The sequence below is a fragment of the Leucopleurus acutus genome, assembly GCF_964270905.1.
Source record: "Leucopleurus acutus genome assembly, chromosome: 8".
Taxonomy (NCBI): Eukaryota; Metazoa; Chordata; class Mammalia; order Artiodactyla; family Delphinidae; genus Leucopleurus; species Leucopleurus acutus.
Window position 1 is genome coordinate 63,931,793 of NC_139151.1, and position 23,738 is coordinate 63,955,530.

The 23,738-nt window shown below is 39.5% G+C and overlaps 1 protein-coding gene across 1 annotated transcript in view; it reads left to right on the forward strand.

The window, feature by feature from the left end:
* SWAP70 (switching B cell complex subunit SWAP70) overlaps nt 1-23,738 on the forward strand; it is an 81,200-nt gene that overhangs the window by 18,973 nt on the left and 38,489 nt on the right. The window contains exons 2-3 of the mRNA XM_082844310.1: nt 6,107-6,247; nt 22,648-22,821. Coding sequence (XP_082700436.1) covers nt 6,107-6,247; nt 22,648-22,821 — 315 coding nt within the window. The remainder of the gene's footprint in view (nt 1-6,106; nt 6,248-22,647; nt 22,822-23,738) is intronic.

A 23,738-nucleotide genomic window follows, 5' to 3' on the forward strand; every position in this document is an offset into this window, starting at 1 on the left:
GCGGTGAAGGTTTCCTAGAGTTTATGAAGAATAACCCAGTCTTGAAGGATGTGACTAGGCAAAAGAGAATGTTTCCAGTATAGGGCATGATTGTGGGACAGGCAGTTAGGAGACCTGGGTTCTTGTTTCTGATTTGTTACTAATCAGTTTGTGACACAGGCAAGTCTCAGGCCTCAGTCTTTTTTTTTTTTTGAGGTATGTGGGCCTCTCACTGTTGTGGCCTCTCCCGTTGCAGAGCACAGGCTCCGGACGCGCAGGCTCAATGGCTATGGCTCACGGGCCCAGCCTCTCCGCGGCATGTGGGATCTTCCCTGACCGGGGCACGAACCCGTGTCCCCTGCATCGGCAGGTGCACTCTCAACCACTGCGCCACCAGGGAAGCCCAGGCCTCAGTCTTTTTATCAATGAAATAAGGAGATAGCAGTAGGCTATTTCCTAAGAGCATTTTCATTGTTAAAGTATTATGGTTTTACTGTGAAAAGAGAATTTTTAGAATGAATTTGTTCAGCATTTATTGAAAGCCTTCTTCATTCTGAGTAGCACGTTAAGTGCTGTGGGGATGCAAGGGGAGGTAAGACATGGGCCTTTCAGAAATTTACAGTCTTATGGGAGAGAGAAAATCATGTGTGGTAGTGTAAGATAAGAAATACAGAGTGCTTGGGAAATGCAGAGTGGGGAAGGCCATCTTGATTTTGGGAGGTGGAGGCTTCAGAAAGGGATGGCGGTTATGTTAGGTAGAAATGGAGGTGTAGGGGTGATTAGAGCAGAGGCCTGGATGGGGCAGGGGAGTGATACAGGGTTTGTTTGGGATGCTGTGAGTAAGCTTGTTTGACTAGTTTTGTACAGTTGGTGCAGAGGGGTGGGAAAAAATAAGGCTACAAATGTAAAGAGGGGCTGGCTTGCCAAGTGACTTAAATACGGAGCTCAGATACCTCTTTGGTTTTTACTTCTGTAGGCTTTTGATGACTTTCAGACAAGGTGATAATGTGAGGTCAGCAGCCCTTGGAGATTAATTTGGTAAAAGTGTCTAGGATGGTGATTGATGGCATTCAGACACTGAGTCAGAGATGACTGAGATTTCTGAGGCTGAGTGTGATAAAGATAATTTAAGAGAAAGCAAGCAGGCCTTAAGCAGTGACAAGCAGGATGAAAAGATATTGTCGGGAAAGGGAAAATGAGTCCTTGTGGTAAGGGGCGGGACTTCTATTAAGACAATGCTCTTAAGGCAGGGCATAGCTCTGGTAGGAAGTTGGTCATTCTGTTAGGAAGAGTTTTCTGGTAATTCGCCCTGAGCTTGAAATTTTATAAATCAGACAGGAATTTTCACATTTAAAAAAAAAGGTTGCCCATTATGAATTATAGTTCTGTAATTGTGTCGGTTAAGATAAGCTTGTCGGAATAGAGATCCCTACCCCCCTTTTTTTCAGTGTTGAATTTTGCCCATTACGCACATCCTGTAAAGGGAAACAGTCTGTGACTAGGGGGCTCATTTCAGAGAACCTTTGTAATCTCTACATCTTTGGGAGGGAGGAGGGTAAGCATTAGGCACTCATGTGTTAAAATACTGTTTAGTCATTCATCATCCCTGATATCTTTTCAGGATAGTTGGAGCAAAATGCTTAAAAAGGGTAAATGGCAAACCGCTGTAAAGGAACAGACCACACGAGCAGTTAATTAGTCATCTCTCGTCAGCGGAGGCCCTGCAGAGGCATTAGCAGACAGCTAGGAAGGAACTGGAGAGATGAGGGTCTGGCATGGATGTGGATCTTTTATTGTAGTAACAATAGTTTATTCTTCAAATCGGGGCCCGAGAGCAAAGTTGCTTAGCAATTATGTGGGCGTTGAAAGAATGGCCTTTGGAGGAGCAGGCATTTGAAGTAGGATAAATTCAACTTTCTCAAGAAACTTGCAAACACTGATTAGAGTGATTGAGGGGCAGTGCTTTTACAAATCAAGAACTTGTAGTGCTATTTCCTCTTCATTGCTTTTGTCCTCATCTGTTTTCCAGCTTCCGCATCGGGGGAGGAGGCTAGTACCTCTTGGAACAGTTTCCCCCAAAGGCAGGTGCTGAGAGATGAGGGCTTCCAGAGAGAGAGTGGTCCCAGATTTCTAGACGGATGTGTTCTTCACCACTGGATTTAAGTTGGCTCCACTGAATAGCTCCAGCCATGTTGCTGGGTGCTGGAGAACTGACCGGGTGGGCACCAGTCCATCACTGCACCTTAGCAAAAACATGCATGCATGGCCACAGCATTCATGTCACTTTTGTATAGGCAGGGCTCTCTTTTTTTCCAGGAGGAGAGGGAATGTGGCCGGGCAGGGAAAGGGCACCAAAGTATAAGGTTTGGTTTCTAGACCTAGTTTCACGGCACATAAAACTCTGTCATCTGGGGGACATCTCCTTATCTCTCACTCAGCCTCTTCATCTGTAAAGTAGCAATACCATCTACTTTCCAGGGGTGAGACTAAAACCAACTAATGGATGATGTGAGTCTACTCTAAAAAGCATAAACTGCTGTTTAAGCTTCTGGAGATTTTACTTCTTATTATTAGTTTATATTCTGGCCTTCAAGAATTTTTTTTTTTAAATACATTTTACTTTTTACTTTAAAAAAAAACTTGAGATACTGTCTAGGCTTTAAAAAAATTACTGATAAAATTTTTTTAAAGTTTAAAAGATAGCATATTTTTTTTCTTTTAGTTACAAAACTTTTCCAGTTATCTATTATTCAGTTTGTTATTTTGTTTGAAGAAGACTTCCCAGTTCTAGGCCTTACTAACAATGAAAAAAGCCAAATTTCTGATCTAAATTATAGTTCTTTCTGTTGAGTTCATGAAATGAGTTTGGGTTGATAGTTAAGGATTGAGCTTTTAAAAACATTATTTTTAGAGACAAGTCACCAACTCTTCCTTTTGCAGTGAGGATACTGAGACTAAGCGAGTAAGTAGCAAAATATTCTAATATTTAAAAAGGGTAAATGGCAAACCACTGTACAGGAACAGACCACATGAATAGGGCTGGTACTCAGGTCTCCTCCTCCAGGGTCCTTTAATATAATCTGCCTCCCTCACAGTTTGCTTAACTAAATGAAGGTGGTTGAGAAAGTTATCACTGGATTTAGTTATCCCTGTATTTAATTGTCCAAGGCTGAAGTCTAGAGTTTAAATCTAAATCTTCAATGGGATCACTGGTTGAACTAAAGCAGCTCTGCAAAGATGTTGTTGACTTTAGAAAACTGGAAACATAATGTTCCTTGTTCCTGGAGAGTGTTGGACCAGCAATTACAAAACCTGACTTCTAGTCTCAGTTCTCCTAAGTAACCTAGTCAAGAAAAACAAATTTAATCTCTTTGAGCCAGTACTCACCATCTATAAGATGAGAAGGATGACAATATGGTATCTAAGGCCCCTGCCAGGGCTTTAGTTGGAGGATCTGTGAAACCCAAAGGCAAAGAAAGGGATGGGTGTGAGAGAGATTGGTGTCTGCTTTTTGTACCCTGAGGATTTTGCATTAATCAGTTACTTTTCTCATATTATTTCTCTATTGGAAAGCTTTCCAATTGCCCTTTTCCTGTCCAAAAGCTCTTTTTATTTTAAGGCCTAGGTTACATTTCACTTAGTCTGTGAAGTCATTGCAGCACACACTATTCTTTCTGAGCTCATTTATTGCCCTTACATCTTATTCATCCATTAGTCATGGTACATTGCTATGGAATATGTCTTCCTTTTATACCTAATCTCTAGGGAGTAAGTTAATGTAGAAGAAAAAGTGTAGAGTTCGAAGATAAGTAGATTCAGCTGTATGGGCTTAAGCTGGCCATTAAGAAAAGTGTGCGCGCGCGCGTGTGTGTGTGTGTGTGTGTGTGTATGTGCGTGTGTGTATATATATATATGTGTGTATATATGTGTGTGTGTATGTGTATTGTGTGTTTGTACGTGTATGTGTGTATATATACGTGTGTGTGTGTGTGTGTTTAATTTTTAAAATAGTTTTTATGTTTTTTGAATAGGGAAAATTTTTTCCTAAACTTAATGAAAAGGGAGATACAGTAAGAAATCTTCTTTTGCGCCTGGTCTGCAGTCATACTAGTTTTCTCCCCATGGTTACTCGTTTCTTATATATCCTCTAGAGTATCTTATTTTTTCTTCCTTTTCCTTTTACACAAAAGATAACACACTATATGTAGTCTTAGGTACATTGCTTTTTTCACTTAAGTTATCTTGTAGATCTTTACGTATCACTACTCAGTGAGTTCCTCACTGTTCTTAACCTTCTATGAACGTACCATAGGTTAACCTGTGGTTGGGAATTTTAACTTGAGTAAAGTCCCAAATAATTTAAAAATTTGAAGGACCGTTGAGCCTTATATGAGGAGTATGCTCTTTATTTCTCTATATTTCCATGGTATGTTGCAGTTTTTAAGCTCCTTACATTCCTGAAGTTGATCCTCACAACACCTTTTTGGAGGTAGATAATTACTCTGTAGGTTTTACTAGGTAAATAGAGAAAGGAAATGTCTATTTAGGATTTTGCTGACTGTGGTGCAAGATTCAGTAGAAGCTCCACCGTGCCCTTTTCATGTGCTCTACTACTGGCAAATAGTTTTACTTGAGAAAAACAGCCTGCTTTGTAGGGGTTGATAGAAGTCTTCATTGCTTCATTTATAACCATTTGTGAGTTTACTTCCTTTACTTTACTTACTTCCTTAAAACCAGTAGAGCATGTAGAAAAGGATCTCCACATAAATGAAGCTTTGAGAAACAAAACAAATGTAGAAAGAAGATATGCAAATGTTTTTTTATAGGTTAATTTTTTTAATCTTAAAAAATTCTAACGAAATATGTGTGTGCAGAAAAAAGTAACTTGCTTTATGGAATTGAAAGTATTCATTGAGATGAATTTGGCTCCTTAAGCGATTAAATGGGTAGGGCTGAGACAAATAGGGAAGATTTTAACCTGGGATTTAACATCTAATAAGATTCTGTGTTAGAGGCAGCATGGCCTTAGCTCTGTAATTTGACCTGTTTAGAATGCGCAAATGGAATGGAAGGGATTTAAGTTTTATATTTAGATTTTCATTTAATAAGAAAAAAGAGTAGTACTGAAAGAGCCCAGACTGCTAACTCAGCTACCTGAATGTTAAAGTGTGCACTTCGATTATTGCAAGACCAGGATGCAGATTTTTTTTTTTTTTTTTTTTTTGTGGTACGCGGGCCTCTCACTGTTGTGGCCTCTCCCGTTGTGGAGCACAGGCTCCGGATGCGCAGGTTCAGCGGCCATGGCTCACGGGCCTAGCCGCTCCGCGGCATGTGGTATCTGCCCGGACTGGGTCATGAACCCATGTCCCCTGCATCGGCGGGTGGACTCTCAACCACTGCGCCACCAGGGAAGCCCCAGGATGCAGATTTTTGACAGAATATTTTCAACCATTTTGGTGACTCCTGAGATTTTTTTGCTATTGATTTTTCATGTATTTCTAAATCGGGCCCTTGATTTCTTTCTCTTTTTATATTTATACTCTTTTATACTCATCCTGAAAACTTAGCCTAGCATCACAGAATTTTAGAGATGTTTGGATGCTTAGAGATTACTAATTAATATTTGGTATATTTGTATATTAACTTGGCCCTTTATATTGAACAAAGGAGAGAACTGAAGCCCAGAGAGGTTGTGGCTGGGCCCAGGTCAGCCACCTTGTCCAGAACCCCCAGCTGCAGCTGTTCAGAGCCAGGTTCTTTCTCTTACGGCTCTACTTGACGGACTGCTCTACTTAGGAGAAGTTTAATTTTAAACACATTCTCTTGCTCTTTCCCCCCTTTTTCTTTCTAATGTGGGCCAATTAATAAAAGACTACAAGGAGTCTGGTAGTCACAGATCTTGCATGGAGCCTGGCTCATTGTAGGGCATGTAAGAGAGACTTGTTTGAAGTGGACCAGAACTAGGGAGGCAATGAGACACTATGGGTAACAGGTGGGGAGCTGGCAGCCGGCAATTTATTCTTCATCTTTCTCTCCCCAGGACAGGGAGCAGCCAGTTGTGTTCGGACAGTGAAGGTGCCGTGTGCTGGTTAGTGGATGCCTCTAAACTACCCTTTTTCTCCCTTAGGTCCTTTCCCATAACCTGTGCACAGTGCTGAAGGTTCCACATGACCCTGTTGCCCTTGAAGAGCACTTCCGGGATGATGATGAGGGGCCTGTCTCCAATCAGGGCTACATGCCATATTTAAACAAGTTCATTTTGGAAAAGGTATGACTCTAATCTCTTCCTTCTTACAGCATTGTTCAGATTGCACATTTCAAGTGGGCCCTATAGCCCCTTGTTGGTGAGTTCACTAAGGAGTTTAGGTGTGAAGCATCACGAGATAAATCAGAAAGGAAAGAAAGAATGAGACTGACAGTACTCCTATTTCTCTCTCTTCTCCAGTGTCTTCTAAAACTTCGTTCGATATTTTTATGACTTGGCTCTTTTTGGAAATTAAGTATTCTGTGTTAATCTGTACCTGTCTTCTCTTAGGGAGCTGTTTTTTCTTTTAAATTCTGGTTCCACATGTACTGGCAATGATTGTTAAAGCATGGATATGATGGGGTAAAATGTGATGTCAATTATCTTTATAGATATCATACAGCAAAACTTTCATCCTAGACTTTTTCGGGTACCACTTGGATGTTTCCTCTGGGATATGTTATGAGTAAAGATGCTGTAAAAAATGATTATGCAGGCTCCCCTGGTGGCGCAGTGGTTGAGAGTCCGCCTGCTGATGCAGGGGACACGGGTTCCTGCCCCGGTCCAGGAAGATCCCACATGCCGCGGAGCGGCTGGGCCCGTGAGCCATGGCTGCTGAGCCTGTGCGTCCGGAGCCTGTGCTCCGCAACGGGAGAGGCCACAGCAGTGAGAGACCCGCATACTGCAAAAAAAAAAAAAAAAAAAAAGATTATGTGTTTGGAAGCCATATTGGTATTTTCTGCTGGGTTTGGTTTCTCCCTTGGTTTGGATAATTAAGAATTGACACATTAAAGTTTTGACTTTAATGTTCTTTTATTTTTTTTAAAGAAAATAATCTAAATTGATGGCACATTTAATTAAAAACATTGGTGATTAAAAAATTACAAAAAGTAGCTTTGTTATTAAATAGTCAATTAATACAAATATATGAAATAAAAAGTAAAACCTCTTTACCCTTTTTAGTCTGACTCCGTAGGAGTAACCACTTTTAACTATTTGATGAACATCTTTGCTGACCTTTTTATAGACATGCAAATACACACTTATGCAATACATAGTGTTTTGTTTCTATACCAATAGGATTATGCTACATATAGTTCAACTTACTTTTTTAACTGAACAATATATTAGTGTCATCTTTCCATATCATGTACATTTAGTTTAGGTATGAAAGTAATCATATATGCACATGAAGGGTTGGGAATTACTGCTTTTGCTTATTTATAACACCAAGCTTGAAATTTTTGGATATATGTCAAAAATGTCTTTCAAAAAGTGACAGTGATAATACTTTTAAATTAAAAATAAAACACATTAAAAAGCCTGTTTTCCAATCACCTAAATACCATAACTATTGACATATATTTTTCTGTTGACTTTTTTGGGATTTTTATAGCTACTTATATGTATAAATTCTTTTTATAGTTAAGTGTCTTTTTTATAAAAGCAAAGTACAGTAATTAAAATTTATAATAATAATTTAAGTTACTGGTATGGAGAATGCCAAAATGTTGGTCAGCATTCTTTTTAAAAATCACATTATATGTTTTAGAAATTTTGCAGCAAAGATTGTCCAAATTACAGTGTATTCATCTAGGTAGTATTCTTTGTACCTTGTACCTATTCCTTGTACCTATATCTATTATTCCATATCAGCCCCATAATACAATTTTTTGCTCTTTATTTGTGTGTATGTTTTATACATATACTTGGTCATGCTTTAATTAGAAACAACTGCAGAGGGAGAAACCACACCATAATGAAATGAAAGACGATCAGACTCACAAAAGCCGCATATTGTGTGATCCAATTTATGTGAAATGTCCAAAATAGGCAAACACATAGAGCTATAGAATAGATTAGTGGTTGCCAGAGGCTGAGGGGAAGTGGGAATGGTGAATGACTACTGATGGGTTTGGGATTTCTTTTTGGGGTGATGAAAATGTTCTAGAGTTACATAGTGATGATGATTGCAAAACCTTGTGAATATACTAAAAACTACTAAAATGCACACTTTAAGGGTGAATTTTATGGAATGTGAATTATATCATGATAAAAAAGATTCAAACAAATTATACAGAAACTGATGTGTGAGGTTTCAAAACTTCACAGTATGATGCTGTACTATTTTCTAAAGCTTTTTTGGGCTGTCTTTCTGTTTATTAATCAGGTAGCTCATTTGTGTTTATAGTTGTATTATAAGTAAATATGTCTTTTTTGGTGAAGAAATTCTTTTTATTTAGAAAAAATTCCCCCAGCTTTATTGAGATTATTGATACCTAATATATGTAAATTGAAGGTGTACAACGTGATGATTTTTCTTAATCTAACTTTAAAAAAAATTTATTTATTTTTGTCTGTGTTGGGTTTTTGTTGTGGTGCATGGGCTTCTCTTGGCGGTGGCTTCTCTTGTTGCGGAGCATGGGTTCTAAGTGTGCGGGCTTCAGTAGCTGTGGCTCTCGGGCTCTAGAGCGCAGGCTCGGTAGTTTTGGTGCGTGGACTTAGTTGCTTCGTGGCATGTGGGATCTTCCTGGACCAGGGCTTGAACCCGTGTCCCCTACATTGGCAGGCGGAGTCTTAACCACTGCACCACTAGGGAAGTCCCCCAACATGATGATTTGATACATATATATATTGCGAAATGATTACCACGGTAAGGTTAGTTGTGTTATCATTGCCTCCCATAGTTACCTTTTTTTTCCCCTGTGGTTATAGCTTTTAAGATATACTCTCTTAACAACATTCAAGTATATAGTCCTGTATTGTTAATTATTGTCACAATGCTGTGCACTAGATCCCAGATCTTATTCATCTTAAAGCTGAAAGTTTGTACCCTTTGACCAGCATCTCGCCATTTCCCCTACCCCCCAGCTCCTGACAACCACCATTCTACTCTCTTATTTCTTTGAGTTCATTGTTTTAAATAGTCTGCATTATAACTGAGAACATATAGTATTTGTTTTTCTGTATCTTAAAGAAATTCTCTTAACCATGATTAGTTACAACAGCTTCAGAATCCTTGAGTTTACTGTTTGATATTTCTGCACTAATTTAAATAAAAGGCAAGAGGTTTTGAATACAACCATAGTGGTGAGAACATTTACACTCCATTAACAACCCCTAAGACAAGTGGTTAGGATATGGTACATGTCCAGATCCCACAGAAGGGGTTAAAATTAGGTATATCCCTCTTTTATTCTCCCAATATCTATTTTAATCAAGTTTAGGCCCTATGAACTAGAAACAAGACAGTCAGTCTGCAATGGACCATCAAACCCAAAGGACTCCCTTTCTCTGTGCGTCTAGGACAAACAATGGCTAGTCCCCTAATTTTTTCCCCTAAAGTATGTGTTAGCACTCTGGCATCATGGACTTTAAATAAATAAAAAATAAAGACTTATTGTCTTCCCTACTTTTAAAATACAAAAATGTGTTTTAAACAGATACTATAACCTCATCATATTTTTACTTTTCAAAAATTTCAATTTATTTAAGCAAAATCAAACCAAGTTCACATAGTAAATATGTCTTATGTTCAGCAAATGTTTGATGACCTGCTGTGTGCATGTGTTTAATCTTAAAAACTAAAGACAATAAGCAGAATTATGTCTGTTATTAAAATATATAGAACAGGGACTTCCCTGCTGGCACAGTGGTTAAGAATCTGCCTGCCAATGCAGGGGACACGGGTTTGAGCCCTGGTCCGGGAAGATCCCACATGCCACGGAGCAACTAAGCCCGTGCACCACAACTACTGAGCCTGCGCTCTAGAGCCCAGGAGCCATGACTACTGAAGGCCACGCACCTAGATCCCGTGCTCCACAGCAAGAGAAGCCACCACAATGAGAAGCCTGCGCACCGCAATGAAGAGTGGCCCCCGCTCACCACAGCTAGAGAAAGCCTGCGCGCAGCAACGAAGACCCAACGCAGCCAAAAATAAATAAAACAAAATAAATAAATTTATATATATTAAAAAAATATATATATATAGATACACATATATATAAATGAAACATACTGGGGGATTCTCAGAAATCTGGAAATTGCTTTGTTTTTCAGTGCTAGAATTTGTGTGGGCTGGACTAGTAGATAGAGAAACATGGTTGAATATCTTGAAGTGCTGTACCCTGATACCACATTTTGTTCTCCTTGATGTAACTCTCTTTAAACATCTTGAATTTTAACGTTTTAAAATGTTCTTTGTTTTAGTATTTAGGTATTTAAAAGTTTTGTAACTGGGGGAGAAAATACAGCAGTATTTAAAAAGTCCAAAATTAGCCACAAAATTTGGAGAAAAACTTTATTCACAGAGCAAGTGAGGATGTGATGAAACAGTGAGCCCTTGTTTATTATTGCTTAGCCACCTGGAGTGGAATTTTGCCTGGCCTTCAATCCAAATAAAGCAGGCAAGGTTTTTGTGGTGTGGGTTTAAATTGAGCAAAGATTAGTGCCTTGTTTTGAAACTTGGTTGAAAAAAATGCCAATAGTGACTGAAGAATGTTAACATAAAAACTTAGAGATTGTCATCAGTTATGCAATGAAAATATGAAATGATTAAACACTTGCAAGATGTGCTTTCCTATATGTGTGTGTGTGTGTGTGTGTGTGTGTAAAGTCTCATTTGATCCTCATGGTAATCCTGTGATGATGCACAACTGGAATTCTTATCCCCATTTAACTCGGGAGGAAATAGAGTGCATAAGGTTGCCTAGCTAAAAAGGGGTAGATAGATTTTGAACCTAAGCCATTTCACTTCTAGACCAGTGTCCTTTTAACTATATGTACTATTGAGGGATTAATTACTCCCTTCCAGAATTAATGTTTTCCAGTTACTGGATATGTAAGGGCAGGGGTAGAATGGTTTAAAAGCCATTCTGATCATCTCAGACTATCTCAGCCTCCTTCTAGTTCTCTTAGGTTCTTTCTCAAGTGTTTTAAGGTGATTTTTTCTTCTTAATTAGTATCTGGTGTTCCTCAGTGTTCATTTTGGTCATTTTCCCCCCAGGTTATTTGAGAGGTTTTCTGCCTTTGCCTAAGAGAATTACTCAGAAGGGGTTGAGACCAAGAGATAAATTATAATGAAACTTGCTTTGCAAAAAGTAATTTTTCTATTTGGTTTCTATATTTGCTTCTTCAGAGAGAATAATTCCTGTTGTTCTTCACATTGATAGAATTTATTTTCAGCTTTCCTGAGGCTTCAGATGATTAACATGTGTGTTCTTGTAGCAAATATTTTTCCTCCGCTGATTGTTAACTTTTTCTTTGCTTATTTGTTAAATTTCTTCTTTAGAAGAAATAGGATTAGAAGAATAGGATTCTGGGGACTTCCTGGGTGGCGCAGTGGTTAAGAATCCACCTGCCAATGCAGGGGACATGGGTTTGAGCCCTGGTCCGGGAAGATCCCACATGCCGCGGAGCAGCTAAGCCTGTGTGCCACAGCTACTGAGCCTGCACTCTAGAGCCCGCAAGCCACAACTACTGAGCCTGCGCGCTTAGAACCCATGCTCCGCAGCAAGAGAAGCCACCACAATGAGAAGCCCGCACACCACAACAAAGAGTAGCCCCCGCTCGCCACAACTAGAGAAAGCCTGCGCAGAGCAATAAGACCTGACGCAGCCATACTAACATACATAAATAAATAAAAGAATAGGATTCTGTGAACATCTAGGAAGAATTTTTTGTGAGCTTCCCCCCACCCCTCTTTTTTTTGGGCAAAAAAACCACTGTGCCTGGCTTATCTGATAGTGAGTAATTGAAGAAAGTGTTATATTGTTAACTTTTTACTATTGAGCCCTAGTAGACGACATAAAAAACTAGTTCTGCCTCAGCATGTTTATGAGGCAAACTAAGCCTTTCATGAGATTTAATAGCCTAATGGGCTTTTTGGTCCAAATCATGGTCAGTTATTTTCCCTGATTCTACACATTAAAGGTTGGTCTGGGCTATTTGATGATTAAAAACCAGTAATCCATTGGCAATAAGCCAAGTCCTAATTGGGGAATTTGCTGCTTTCTAACATAATCCTTTTTTTTGTTTGTTTTTTTGGGAAACATACACACACACACACACACACACAAAAGAAAAACACACAAAGAGAAAAATTTTTGTTCAATATAATGTCCCTTTTCTAGAGTCTAGCAGTCTCTGCTTTCTGTTTTCCTAGGCTGGACATTTTTACTTTCTTACCAGATGCTTGCTCTTCCTGTGTTAGTTATAGTTCTATAAAATGAGTTTTCAAATTTCTTTTCGTGGAATGAATATGCCTTCGCATTCAAAATGTGGTCAAATGTATGCCTAACAAGTATCATTTAGTAGGAAGGGGTACTGCTCTTAAGTTTCCGAAACCATGCTTTTGTACAGCTCTTTCTTATTGTCCTATAGCCTATGTTATTTTTTTCTTTCATTGTTGCTTGAAAGTTATATAGTATTAACTTGGTACAGTGGTCAAGTTGGACTCTACATTTTGATCAGATTTGTAAAGTTACACAGGACTAAAAACTTCGGAGTGATTAAAGAGGTTCCCTGCTGAGAATATGGATGACTTTATGTCATTGAATACTTTGGCCAGCAATATAAGAGTGATGTAGTTTAAAGAAATATTGTTTTCAAAAATAGCAGCTTTACTGAGATGTAATTCATGTACCATACAGTTTAACTATTTAAAGGGTGCCATTTGGTGGTTTTTAGTATAGTCACATTTTTGTGCAACCATCACTAAAATCAGTTTTAGAAGATTTCATTACTCTCCCTCAAAAAAACTGTACCCATTAACCCTTACTCTCCTCTCGCAGCCCTAGGCAACCACTAATCTACTTTCTACCTCTATGGATTTACCTATTCTGAACTCATACAATATGACTGGAATCATAATATGTGGCCTTTTGTGTATGTCTTCTTTCACTTAGCATCATGTTTTCAAAATTCATCCATGTTGTAGTACTTAACAGTACTTCATTTCTTTTTATGGCTGAATAATATTTCATTACGGATATACCATATTTTGTTTGCACATTGGGTGATGGATATTTGAGTTTTTCCCGCTTTTTGGTTATTATGAATTTACTGCTGTTAGCATGCATGTTCAAGTTTTTGTGGGGATGTATATTTTCAGTTTTCTGGTATATACCTAGGAGTGGAATTGCTGGTTCATGTGGCAACTCTGTGTTTAACCTTTTGAGAAACTGCCAAGCTGTTTTCCAAAGCAGCTGGGCATTTTACTTTTCTACCAGCAATGGCTGAGGGGTCCAATTTCTTCATATCCTCACCAACATTTTTTTTTTTTTTGCTGTACGTGGGCCTCTCACCGCTGTGGCCTCTCCTGTTGCGGAGCACAGGCTCCGGACGCGCAGGCTCAGCGGCCATGGCTCACGGGCCCAGCCACTCCGTGGCATGTGGGATCCTCCCGGACCGGGGCATGAACCCGTGCGTGTCCCCTGCATCGGCAGGTGGACTCTCAACCACTGTGCCACCAGGAAAGCCCAACATTTTTTTTATTCTAGGCATTCCAGTGGGTATGAATCTTACTGTGTTTTGATTTGCATCTCCATGATAATTAATGTAAAATACTGTTTTTAAAGTTTTTTTTAATTGTAAAGGCAATAACAGGATATTGTTGAAATTAAGAAAAAAAAGGAACTTATTAAGAAAATATGTATCACCCATAACTTTAACATATATAGGCAGTTACTGTTAACATTTTATATGTGTGCTTTGAGTTTTTATTTTATTTATTCTTTTGGCTGCACTGCACGGCTTGTGGGATCTTGGTTCCCCAACCAGGGATCGAACCCAGGCCCTTGGCAGTGAGAGCACAGAGTCCTAACCACTGGACTGCCAGGGAATTCCCAAGGTTTGGTTTTTTAAAATATGTTTTTATATATTATTTTTCAAGTTGGGATCATATTGAACAATTAACATTAATATTGTCCCATATCATTAAATTTTTTTAAAAAGACGTTGAGTATACATATGCTAACATTTATTTAGAGTCTATTGTGTATCAGGTACTAAATGTTTTAAACAGGTTTCTAATTAAGTCTTTATGTCAACTCTGTAGGTTAAGTACCATCATTACCACCATTTTAAAGATGAGACGGACCCTGGGTTAAATTGCTTGCCCAAGGTCACCCAGGTACTAAGTGGTATTCAGTGACTGTATAATAGTTTTGTACTGTGACTTTATACCCATTCCCTTTTTGGTTGACTTTTTTTTTTTCCCACTCTTATAAATAATAGTGACTATCCTAGATAAATCTTTATCTGACTCGGATTCACTTGTTAGGATAGATTATTTGAAGTGGAATCTCTGATCAAAGAGTATGAATGCTTTCTGAGAAAAAAAATTTCTACAATCAATTTCTAAAGCGTCAAATTGGCCAGTTTCCCTGTCTTCTGAGAACTGTCTCTGTTCCACAGCTACTTTAGTCTTGAGCTGGTTTATATGAAATTTCTAGTTTAGAGAACATGTGAGTTTAGTTTTGTAAATACTTTTAGTGCTTTGAGTCAGAATTGAGGTCATACCTTATTCTTCATATGTATGAATTTTGGTGTGAAGTAATTATATGTTAAAAATAAGAAGGACTCTACACTTTCTTCCTGGGAAATTATCCTCCATTTGGACACCTTGAAACCACTAGCAGCCATTATTATTAAATGTGAGACTATTGATTTAATATGTGTGATACAAACTGGAATTTTGGAGCACAGTTTGTAATTGTAGATGAAATGGAGTATGGAATCATAGATTTCTAGACCTTTTGTAGTTAGAACAGACCTAGAGACCATTTCAATTTATGGATTTATTTTCATTGAGGTAATATTGAATATTGAATCCATACCTTTCAATGCCTTGCTGTTGTTTTAAGCATCTTTATCATGGCACACAGGGCCACGTTCAATTTGGCCTCTGCAACCTCTCTAGCCTCCTCTTCTTCCTCTCTCCTCCCTTCTTGTTCACTTCGGTCCAGCCACCTTGACCTTCCTCAGATTACTAAGACCCTTCCTGCCACAGAGTCTTCAGACATGCTGCTTCCTCTGCTGTAAAGTTTCCTCCACCCGTAATGTGGAGGTCTTGTCTTGATTGTCACTTCCTCAGGGAGGTTTCTCCAGGTAGCACCCCACCCATTCTAGACCTAACCAGCTTTCCTGTAATGTATGCTTGCAACGTTTTGTGCTTTTCCTTTTTGCCACAGTTTTCACCACATAAGTGGTTGTGTTATTGCTGTATAGTTTGATATCTTATTACCCCCCTGGAGTGTAAGTTCTGGGATGGCAAGGACTGGTTCACCCATGTCCCACACTGTTGATTGTTTCCTTTGTGTGCAGGAGTTTTTAAGTTTGATGTAGTTTTGTCTGTTTTGCTTTTGTTGCCTGTGCTTTTAGAATCATACCCAAGAAATCATTGCCCATTCCAATGTCATGAAGCTTTTCCCCTATATTTTCTTCTTGGAGTTTTATCCTTTTAGGTCTTACACTTAGATCTTTACTCTGTTTTGGACTTAATTTCTGAACATGGTGTAAGATAAGGGTCCATCTTCCTTCTATTGCATGTGGATATTCAGTTTTACCAATACCACTTGTTGAAGAGATGGTCCTTTCCTCATTGTGTGGTCTTGGCACCCTTCTTAAAGCTCACTTGACAGTATACATTAGGGTTTATTTCTGGGCTCTCTATTCTGTTCTATTGGTCTATATGTCTGTTTTTATGCCAGTACCATACTGTTTTTTGTTTTGTTTTTTTGGCTGTGCCACATGGCTTGTGGGATCTTAGTTCCCCGACCAGGGATCAACCCCATGCCTCCTGCAGTGGAAGAGTGGAGTCCTAACCACTGGACTACCAGGGAATTCCCCAGTACCATACTGTTTTGATTACCTATTAGCTTTGTAATAGGTTTTGAAATCAAGAAGTGTAAGGCCTCCAACTTTGTTCTTCTCAAGATTTTTTTTTTTTTTTTTTTGCGGTATGCGGGCCTCTTACTGTTGTGGCCTCTCCCGTTGCGAAGCACAGGCTCCGGACGCGCAGGCTCAGCGGCCATGGCTCACAGGCCTAGCCGCTCCGCGGCATGTGGGATCTTCCCGGACCGGGGCACGAACCCGTGTGCCCTGCATCGGCAGGCGGACTCTCAACCACTGCGCCACCAGGGAAGCCCATGTTTTTTGTTTTTTAAATTTTTTGGCTGTGCCGCAGGGCATATGGAATCATAGTTCCCCAACCAGGGATCGATCCCACATCCCCTGCATTGGAAGCACGGAGTCTTAACTGCTGGACTGCCAGGGAAGTAACATCTCAAGATTGTTTTGACTATCATGGACCTTTGAGATTCCATATGAATTTTAGGATGATGTTTTTTGTTTCTACAAAAAAAAAAAAAAATGCCTTTGAGATTTTGACAGGGATTGTGTTGAATCTGTAAATTGCCTTGGATAGTATAGACATTTTAATAATTTAAGTCTTCCAGTCCATGAGCATAGAGTGTTTTTCTATTTATTTGTGTCGTCTTTAATTTCTTTGAGTAATGTTTTGTAGTTTTCAACGTACAAGTCTTTTGCCTCCTTGGTTAAGTTTATTCCTGAGTATTTTATTCATTTTGATGCTATTGCAAATGGGATTGTTTTCTTAATTTTCTTTTCTGATTGTCATTGTTAGTGTATAGAAACACAACTGATTTTTGAGGGTTGATTTTGTATACTGGAAGTTTGCTGAATTGGTTTATTAGTTTTAATAAACCAGTTGTTGGGTGGAATCTCGAGAGTTTTCTACATAAGAAAAAGCATTTGGGGCTTCCCTGGTGGCGCAGTGGTTGAGAGTCCGCCTGCCGATGCAGGGGACGCGGGTTCGTGCCCTGGTCTGGGAAGATCCCACATGCCGCGGAACGGCTGGGCCTGTGAGCCATGGCTGCTGAGCCTGTGCGTCCAGAGCTTGTGCTCCACAACGGGAGAGGCCACAACAGTGAGAGGCCCGCGTACCGCAAAAAAAAAAAAAAAAAAGAAAAAAAGAAAAAGCATTTTATCTGCAAACACAGATAATTTTGCTTTTTTCTTTCCAGTTTGGATGCCTTTTATTTCTTTTTCTTGCCTAATCTCTCTGGCTGAGTCTTTCTGAACTGTGTTGAATAGAAGTGGTCAGCGTGGGCATCCTTGTCTTGTTCCTCATCTCTTCTCTAAGAGAAGGGAAAAGCTTTCAGTATTTCATCTTTGAGTTTGATGTTAGTTGTGGACTTTTCATATATGATCTGATGTTTTCTTTTCTTAAAGGTGTAAATGCCATCGTTTGATATACTTCTACCTTTGATCATGATTAAACTAAAGAATAGTAGATTAGAATATAGAGAAGTAATAAGCCAAACAGACAATTTATTAAAATTAAATAAGACACAGAGAACTTGCACCGAAAAGCCACTATTTATTTCCTGGGAAAACTAATTTATGGAGAATCTGCTTGGTTTCTGATCCCACTGCAGTCTGACTTATATCCAGACTTCTCGGCTATCTTGAAGGTAACTAACTAGTGACCACTGAATTCCAAAACCAGTAGTCTTTTCTTAAACGACTCCTCCTTAATTTCTCTGTAGCATTTGGCACTGCAGTAGCCCCTTCTTATCCTTAGTTTCTCTTTCCACGGTTTCAGTTACCTGTCAAGCGTGGTCTGACAATATTAAATAGAAAATTCCAGAAATAAAGAATTCATAAATTTAAAACTGTACGCTGTCCTGAGTATCATGATGAAACTTTGTGTCTTTCTGCCCTGTCCTGCCTAGGACACCAGGACATGAATTGTCCCTTTGTCCAGTGTATCCCACCCATTAGTCACTTAATAGCTATCTGAGTTATAAGATCAACTGTTGGGGTATTGCAGTCCTTGTGTTCAAGTAACTCTTTTTTTTTTTGGTTGTGCTGCGAGCCTTGCAGGATTTTAGTTCCCCAACCAGGGATTGAATCGGGGCCACAGCAGTGAAAGCGCCAAGTCCTAACCACTGGACTGCCAGGGAATTCCCAAGTAACTCTTATTTTACTTAAAAATGGCCCCAAAGCACAAGAGTGGTGATGCTGGCAATTCAGATAGCCAAAGAGAAGCTTTAAAGTGCTTCCTTTAAGTGAAAAGGTGAAACTTCTATACTTAATAAGGAAAAAAAAAAACTGTATGCTGAGTTTGCTAATATCTGTGGTAAGACCGAATCTTCTATCCATGAAATTGTGAGGAAGGAAAAAGAAATTCTGCTAGTTTTCTTGTTGCACCTCAAACTGCAAAAGTTATGGCCAAGTACATGATAAGTGCTTAAAGATGGAAAAGGCATTAAATTTGTACAGTAAGAGACTTCCCTGTTGGTACAGTGGTTAAGAATCCGCCTGCCAGTGCAGGGGACATGGGTTCGATCCCTGGTCCGGGAAGCTCCCATGTGCCGTGGAGCAACTAAGCCCTTGTGCCACAACTACTGAGCCCACACGCCTAGAGTCCATGCTCCACAACAAGAGAAGCCACCACAATGAGAAGCCCGAGCACCACAACGAAGAGTAGCCCCCGCTTGCTGCAACTAGAGAAAGCCTGCGTGCAGCAATGAAGAACCAACACAGCCAAAAATAAGTAAATAAATTTATTTAAAAAGATTTTTTTTACAGTAAGATATTTTGAGAGGGAGAGAGACCACATTCACATAACTTTTATTACAATATATTGTTTGTAATTGTTCTATTTTATTATTAATTATTGTTGTCAATCTCTTATTGTACCTAATTTATAAATTAAACTTTATCATAGATTTATATGTATAGGAAAAAACACGTGTATATAGGGTTCAGTACTACCTGTGGTTTCAGGCATCTACTGGGGTCCTGGAATTTATCCCTTGTGGATAAGGGGAGACTCCTGGGTTGATCAAACCTTCCTCTTACTCTTTCCTCACTCAGTTTTCATGTCTTTGTGGTTCTCCTACCACTTTGACTGTTCTTCTAATCATCATAATTCCTCTTCCTCCTCCCGCTTGTAAATGTGCGAGTCTCTTGAGGTTCTCTTTTTGATTCCATCTATTTTCTCACTTTATGTTTTCTCTCAGTGATCTCACTGACCATTGTGGCTTCAGTCATTGTCGACATGCAGTTGATTCACAAATCTGCCTCTTCTGTTAGGTTACAGTTCCTTCCTCGATTGTCTTTGGACACCTCCATCTAAATGTCTTCCCAGAACTGCAGGTTGAAGATTCACATAATTGAACACCTGTCTTTCTTTCTCCCTTGTGTCCTCTTCATGCTGTGGCCATCCCCAAAAATGGTTGGTGTGCTGCTCCTGCCATGCCTTTGCTCATGGCATTTCCTTTCCTATCCGTTGGAGTACTTTTCCTTGTACTCTTCAATATACTTCAAGGTCTGCCTCAAATACCGTCTTTTCTGCAAAGTACTAATGTGGGCTGCAGATGACCTGCTCGTTCTTTGCTCTAAACTTGGGAGTTTCCTACAGGCTATCTCTTAAAACTATAAAGCTCTTTGTGATTTTTGTCTGTGTTTGCTTTTCTAGCCATAAATCTAGCCACTCCCCCTCAGGAACTCAATAATTCACCTCATGATACACATAGAATCACTTCTTGTTCCTCAGGGCAAGACTGTATGCTTTCATGCACATGTCATTTTCCCTGGTGGCATATCTTCCACTTAGTGCTTTTTGGGGGTGTGGGTGGATAGAGTTGATAGTAGTGGTCTTTCAAACTAGTCCTGTAGAGATGTCTTCCATCACATAAATAGATGTCCTCCATCTACTGAATTCTACAAGCAGTTTGGCATAGAGAAGAGACAGAATTTGAGCTTTGATTTTAAACCCTGGTTTTGATATTTACTAGCCATGTAAACTTGGTACTCAACTTTTCTGAACCTCTATTTCCTGATCTGTAAAATTGGGAGAGTGTTTAACCTTATGGGGCCAATACAAAGTTTAAATAAGAAACTGCATATAAAATGCCAAGCATATGCTAAGTCCTCAATAAATGGTGTTAAAGAAAAAAAAAGAAATGAAAAGAGAAGAGAAGAAAAAGAGAAGCAGCAGTTATTATTCCCTTCATGGGGTCATTTGTGTACCATGGGGGCATGGGAAATGGTGTCAGACTGAGACAGGGTGCTCAAGGCAGAGCACAAAGGATATATCTTCTTACTCGTGGGGAACTGGTTTACTAATGACAAATTCTAGCCAGAGAATGAGAGAAACTTCCTCCTGCAGCCAACTAGTGACTTCTTCCTTACATTACACACAGCACTTCATTCATCTTTCTCTAGAAAGAAATGCTTTGCTCATGTTGTCCTGTCACCCGCTCTGCCTCCTCCCGTACATTTTCCATATTGTCCCCAATATGGCTTTTAAAATGCAGGTTGTATATGTTGCCCCCTCCCTCTCTTTCAGTACAGATAAATCCTAACTCCTTGCTGTGAATTATAAGGCTCTTCATGATCTGGTCTTCACCTACTTCTCTAGCCTAGTCTTTCACTGTGCCCCATGCAGTGGACATTTGTCATTTTTTCATCTGACCAGTATCAACTCTTTTCTTATGTCTGGGAAATTCCACAGTGTCTTGGTGGAGGACAGGACCTATCTCACATCTCAGATATTGAAAAGTTTGGATCCTCATTTTCCCAGCTCCCTGGCAGCTAGGGCTTAGGAATGTGACCTGGTGGGACTTTGAATCTGCATTGAGGTGGGGACTTTGAATCTGCATTGAGGGACACGGAGGATCAAGGACTGGGTCAGTGGCAACAGTGATGGCCTCATGTTATATTGGCAGTCGTGTCTCCACCCGCTGGTACCATGAGTAGTTTCAATTGCAGTTATGACTGCCTAGCCTAGATTGGTAACGGCTTAGTTTCAGAGTCTAGGTTTTTCAGCCCTTGTGTTGGATCTTTGAGGTTACCCATTGCTTTTCCAATAAATTCCTTATCTGTTTAAAGGAACTCAAGATCATTTCTCTTATTTGCATTTATAAAGAGCCTTGACTCATACCGCCCTCTAGTACCAAGTGCCCCATTCACATTAACCTTCCTGCAGTTCTTCCAAACTAACCATGGTTGTTTCTGCCTCTGGGCTTTCTCACATTCTGTTCTACCTGGAACACTCTTTACCTCATTCTCAAATTGTTTTGACTCTTGGCGGTCCTTTAGGACTCAGCTCTGTTATGTCACTTTTTCTGCAAATCTTCCCCCAATTCTTAAGATTGGGTTAGCTCCTCAGTGTTCCCACAGAATCCTCTGCTTACCTCTATATAATACTTATCACACTATATTGTAATTGCCTTGACATCCCTTGGAGACATGGGCTAGTAGTATATTCAGTGTCTTTGCATTGTCCCCGGCAGATAATAATTACTATCTAAATTTTATCTGTTGAATGAGTGAAAAACTATTGAATTATACTCTGTGTTATGTTAAAATTTGTCTATTTGCATGTCTGTTTTTCCTAATAAACTGTGACTATTCTAAGAGCAGCGGCCAAGTTCTTCTTCACCTTTATATCCTTAATTTGTAGCATAGTATTTGGCTCATAGTAGACACTGAGAGAATGTTGAATGCATAACTGAATGACTGAGTGGCAGAGCTGTCTTTTTAGAATTTCAGTTCAACAGTTTTTCCCAAGAGAAAGTATCTTCTTTGACCATATAGGTAAAGATGAGATATCTGCATGTAGCTCATATTGAGTAATTGACATTCTCAACTTCTCTGTATCAGGATTGGTAATCTGTTTAGAAGATAATGTTTACACATGAAAAAAAAACTATTTGACAAGCCAGTATTTTATGTGCCGACTGAGTGATACGGGCAGATGTTGCTTCAGTGTCAGGCTCAATATAACATTCTTTTTTTTTTCTTAATATTTATCTATTTTGGCTGTGCCGGGTCTTAGTTGTGGCTCGTGGGATCTTCGTTGTGGCATGTTTAGTTGCGGCCTGCGTGTGGGATCTAGTTCCCTGACCAGGGATCAAACCCGGGCCCCCTGCATTGGGAGCACAGAGTGTTACCCACTGGACCACGAGGGAAGTCCCTCAATATAACATTCTTTCTTTCTTTTTTTTTTTTTGTGGTACGCGGGCCTCTCACTGTTGTGGCCTCTCCCGTTGCGGAGCACAGGCTCCGGACGCGCAGGCTCAGCGGCCATGGCTCACGGGCCCAGCCGCTCCGTGGCACGTGGGATCCTCCCGGACCGGGGCACGAACCCGCGTCCCCTGCATCGGCAGGCGGCCTCTCAACCACTGCGCCACTAGGGAAGCCCTCAATATAACATTCTTAATCGAGTCTTTGAAAGTGTGGTACCTAAGCAACTACTTAGGAAATGGTTATTGGTTAATTGGATTGATTAAAATAAAAGCCTGTAGTAGGCTTTGTCTTTCTGTTTTATTTGGTTTACATGCTGCTTATTTTGGACTGGTTCATTGGAATTTTTCCTCGTTCCTTTTTAGGTCCAAGACAACTTTGACAAGATTGAATTCAATAGGATGTGTTGGACCCTCTGTGTCAAAAAAAACCTCGCAAAGAGTCTCCTGCTCATTACAGAAGACGATGCATTTAAAGTATGGGTTATTTTCAACTTTTTATCTGAGGACAAGTACCCACTAATTATTGTACCAGAAGAGGTAAGTGTGGCTCTGGGAAGTTTTACAGGGCCATCTTAGCATTTAATAGATCTAACTTGGAAGTAGATATGGAAGGAGATCCTGTACTAGTGTTTTTGGATCAGAGGCAAAAAAGCTTAGATCCAAAAAAGTCCAAAAGTTAGTGATTTAGGGTTATGCAGTAACCATGGAGATTTGCACACAGGGTGGGACTCTTCCTCTCTAAACTGCTATAATTATAGACAAATCCATCCTCATGTTCAAAGAGTCTTTATTCAGTACAAGTCACAACATAATTTTCTGTCTACTTACATATTGGCAAAACCATAAGAAATGGCTGAGTGATGCTAGGGAAACACATAGGATCCAGAATGTTGTTCCCAAGGCTGATTTATGTGAGGAAATAACTATTCTTGTTTCAAAGCCAAGGATGGAGACTTTTTTAAGACCATACGTTCTAAAGTAAATGAAAAAGGACATTTGCTTGTTTTGTTCTGGGTTATTTTCCCTGAGCTTCCAAGGGGCGGGGGGATGGCGGGGGACAGGGGGAATACAGGAGTAAGGATTCTGTGCTCTCTTACTGCCCTAAAAAATGATCCATGCAATACATGCTTATTACAGTAGTAAATTTAGAAAAGACTAATAATATGCAGATTAATCAACTGTAGTCCTCCCCTTAAAAAAAGTCATTTGTAATCCCCTAACCTTGGACAAATGATGTAACCTCTTGAGTTTTAATTTCCTCATCTATAAAATGGGGCTCATAAAAATGTTTATTCTAAGGGTTGTGAGGCTCTGTATTTAAAGGACTTAGTTCAGTAAGTGAAATACGTCAGAGAAAGAGGAATACTGTATGATTTTATGCATATATGGAATATGAACAAACAAACAAACCAAACCAAACAAAAACATGTAGATACAGGGAACAGAACAGTGGC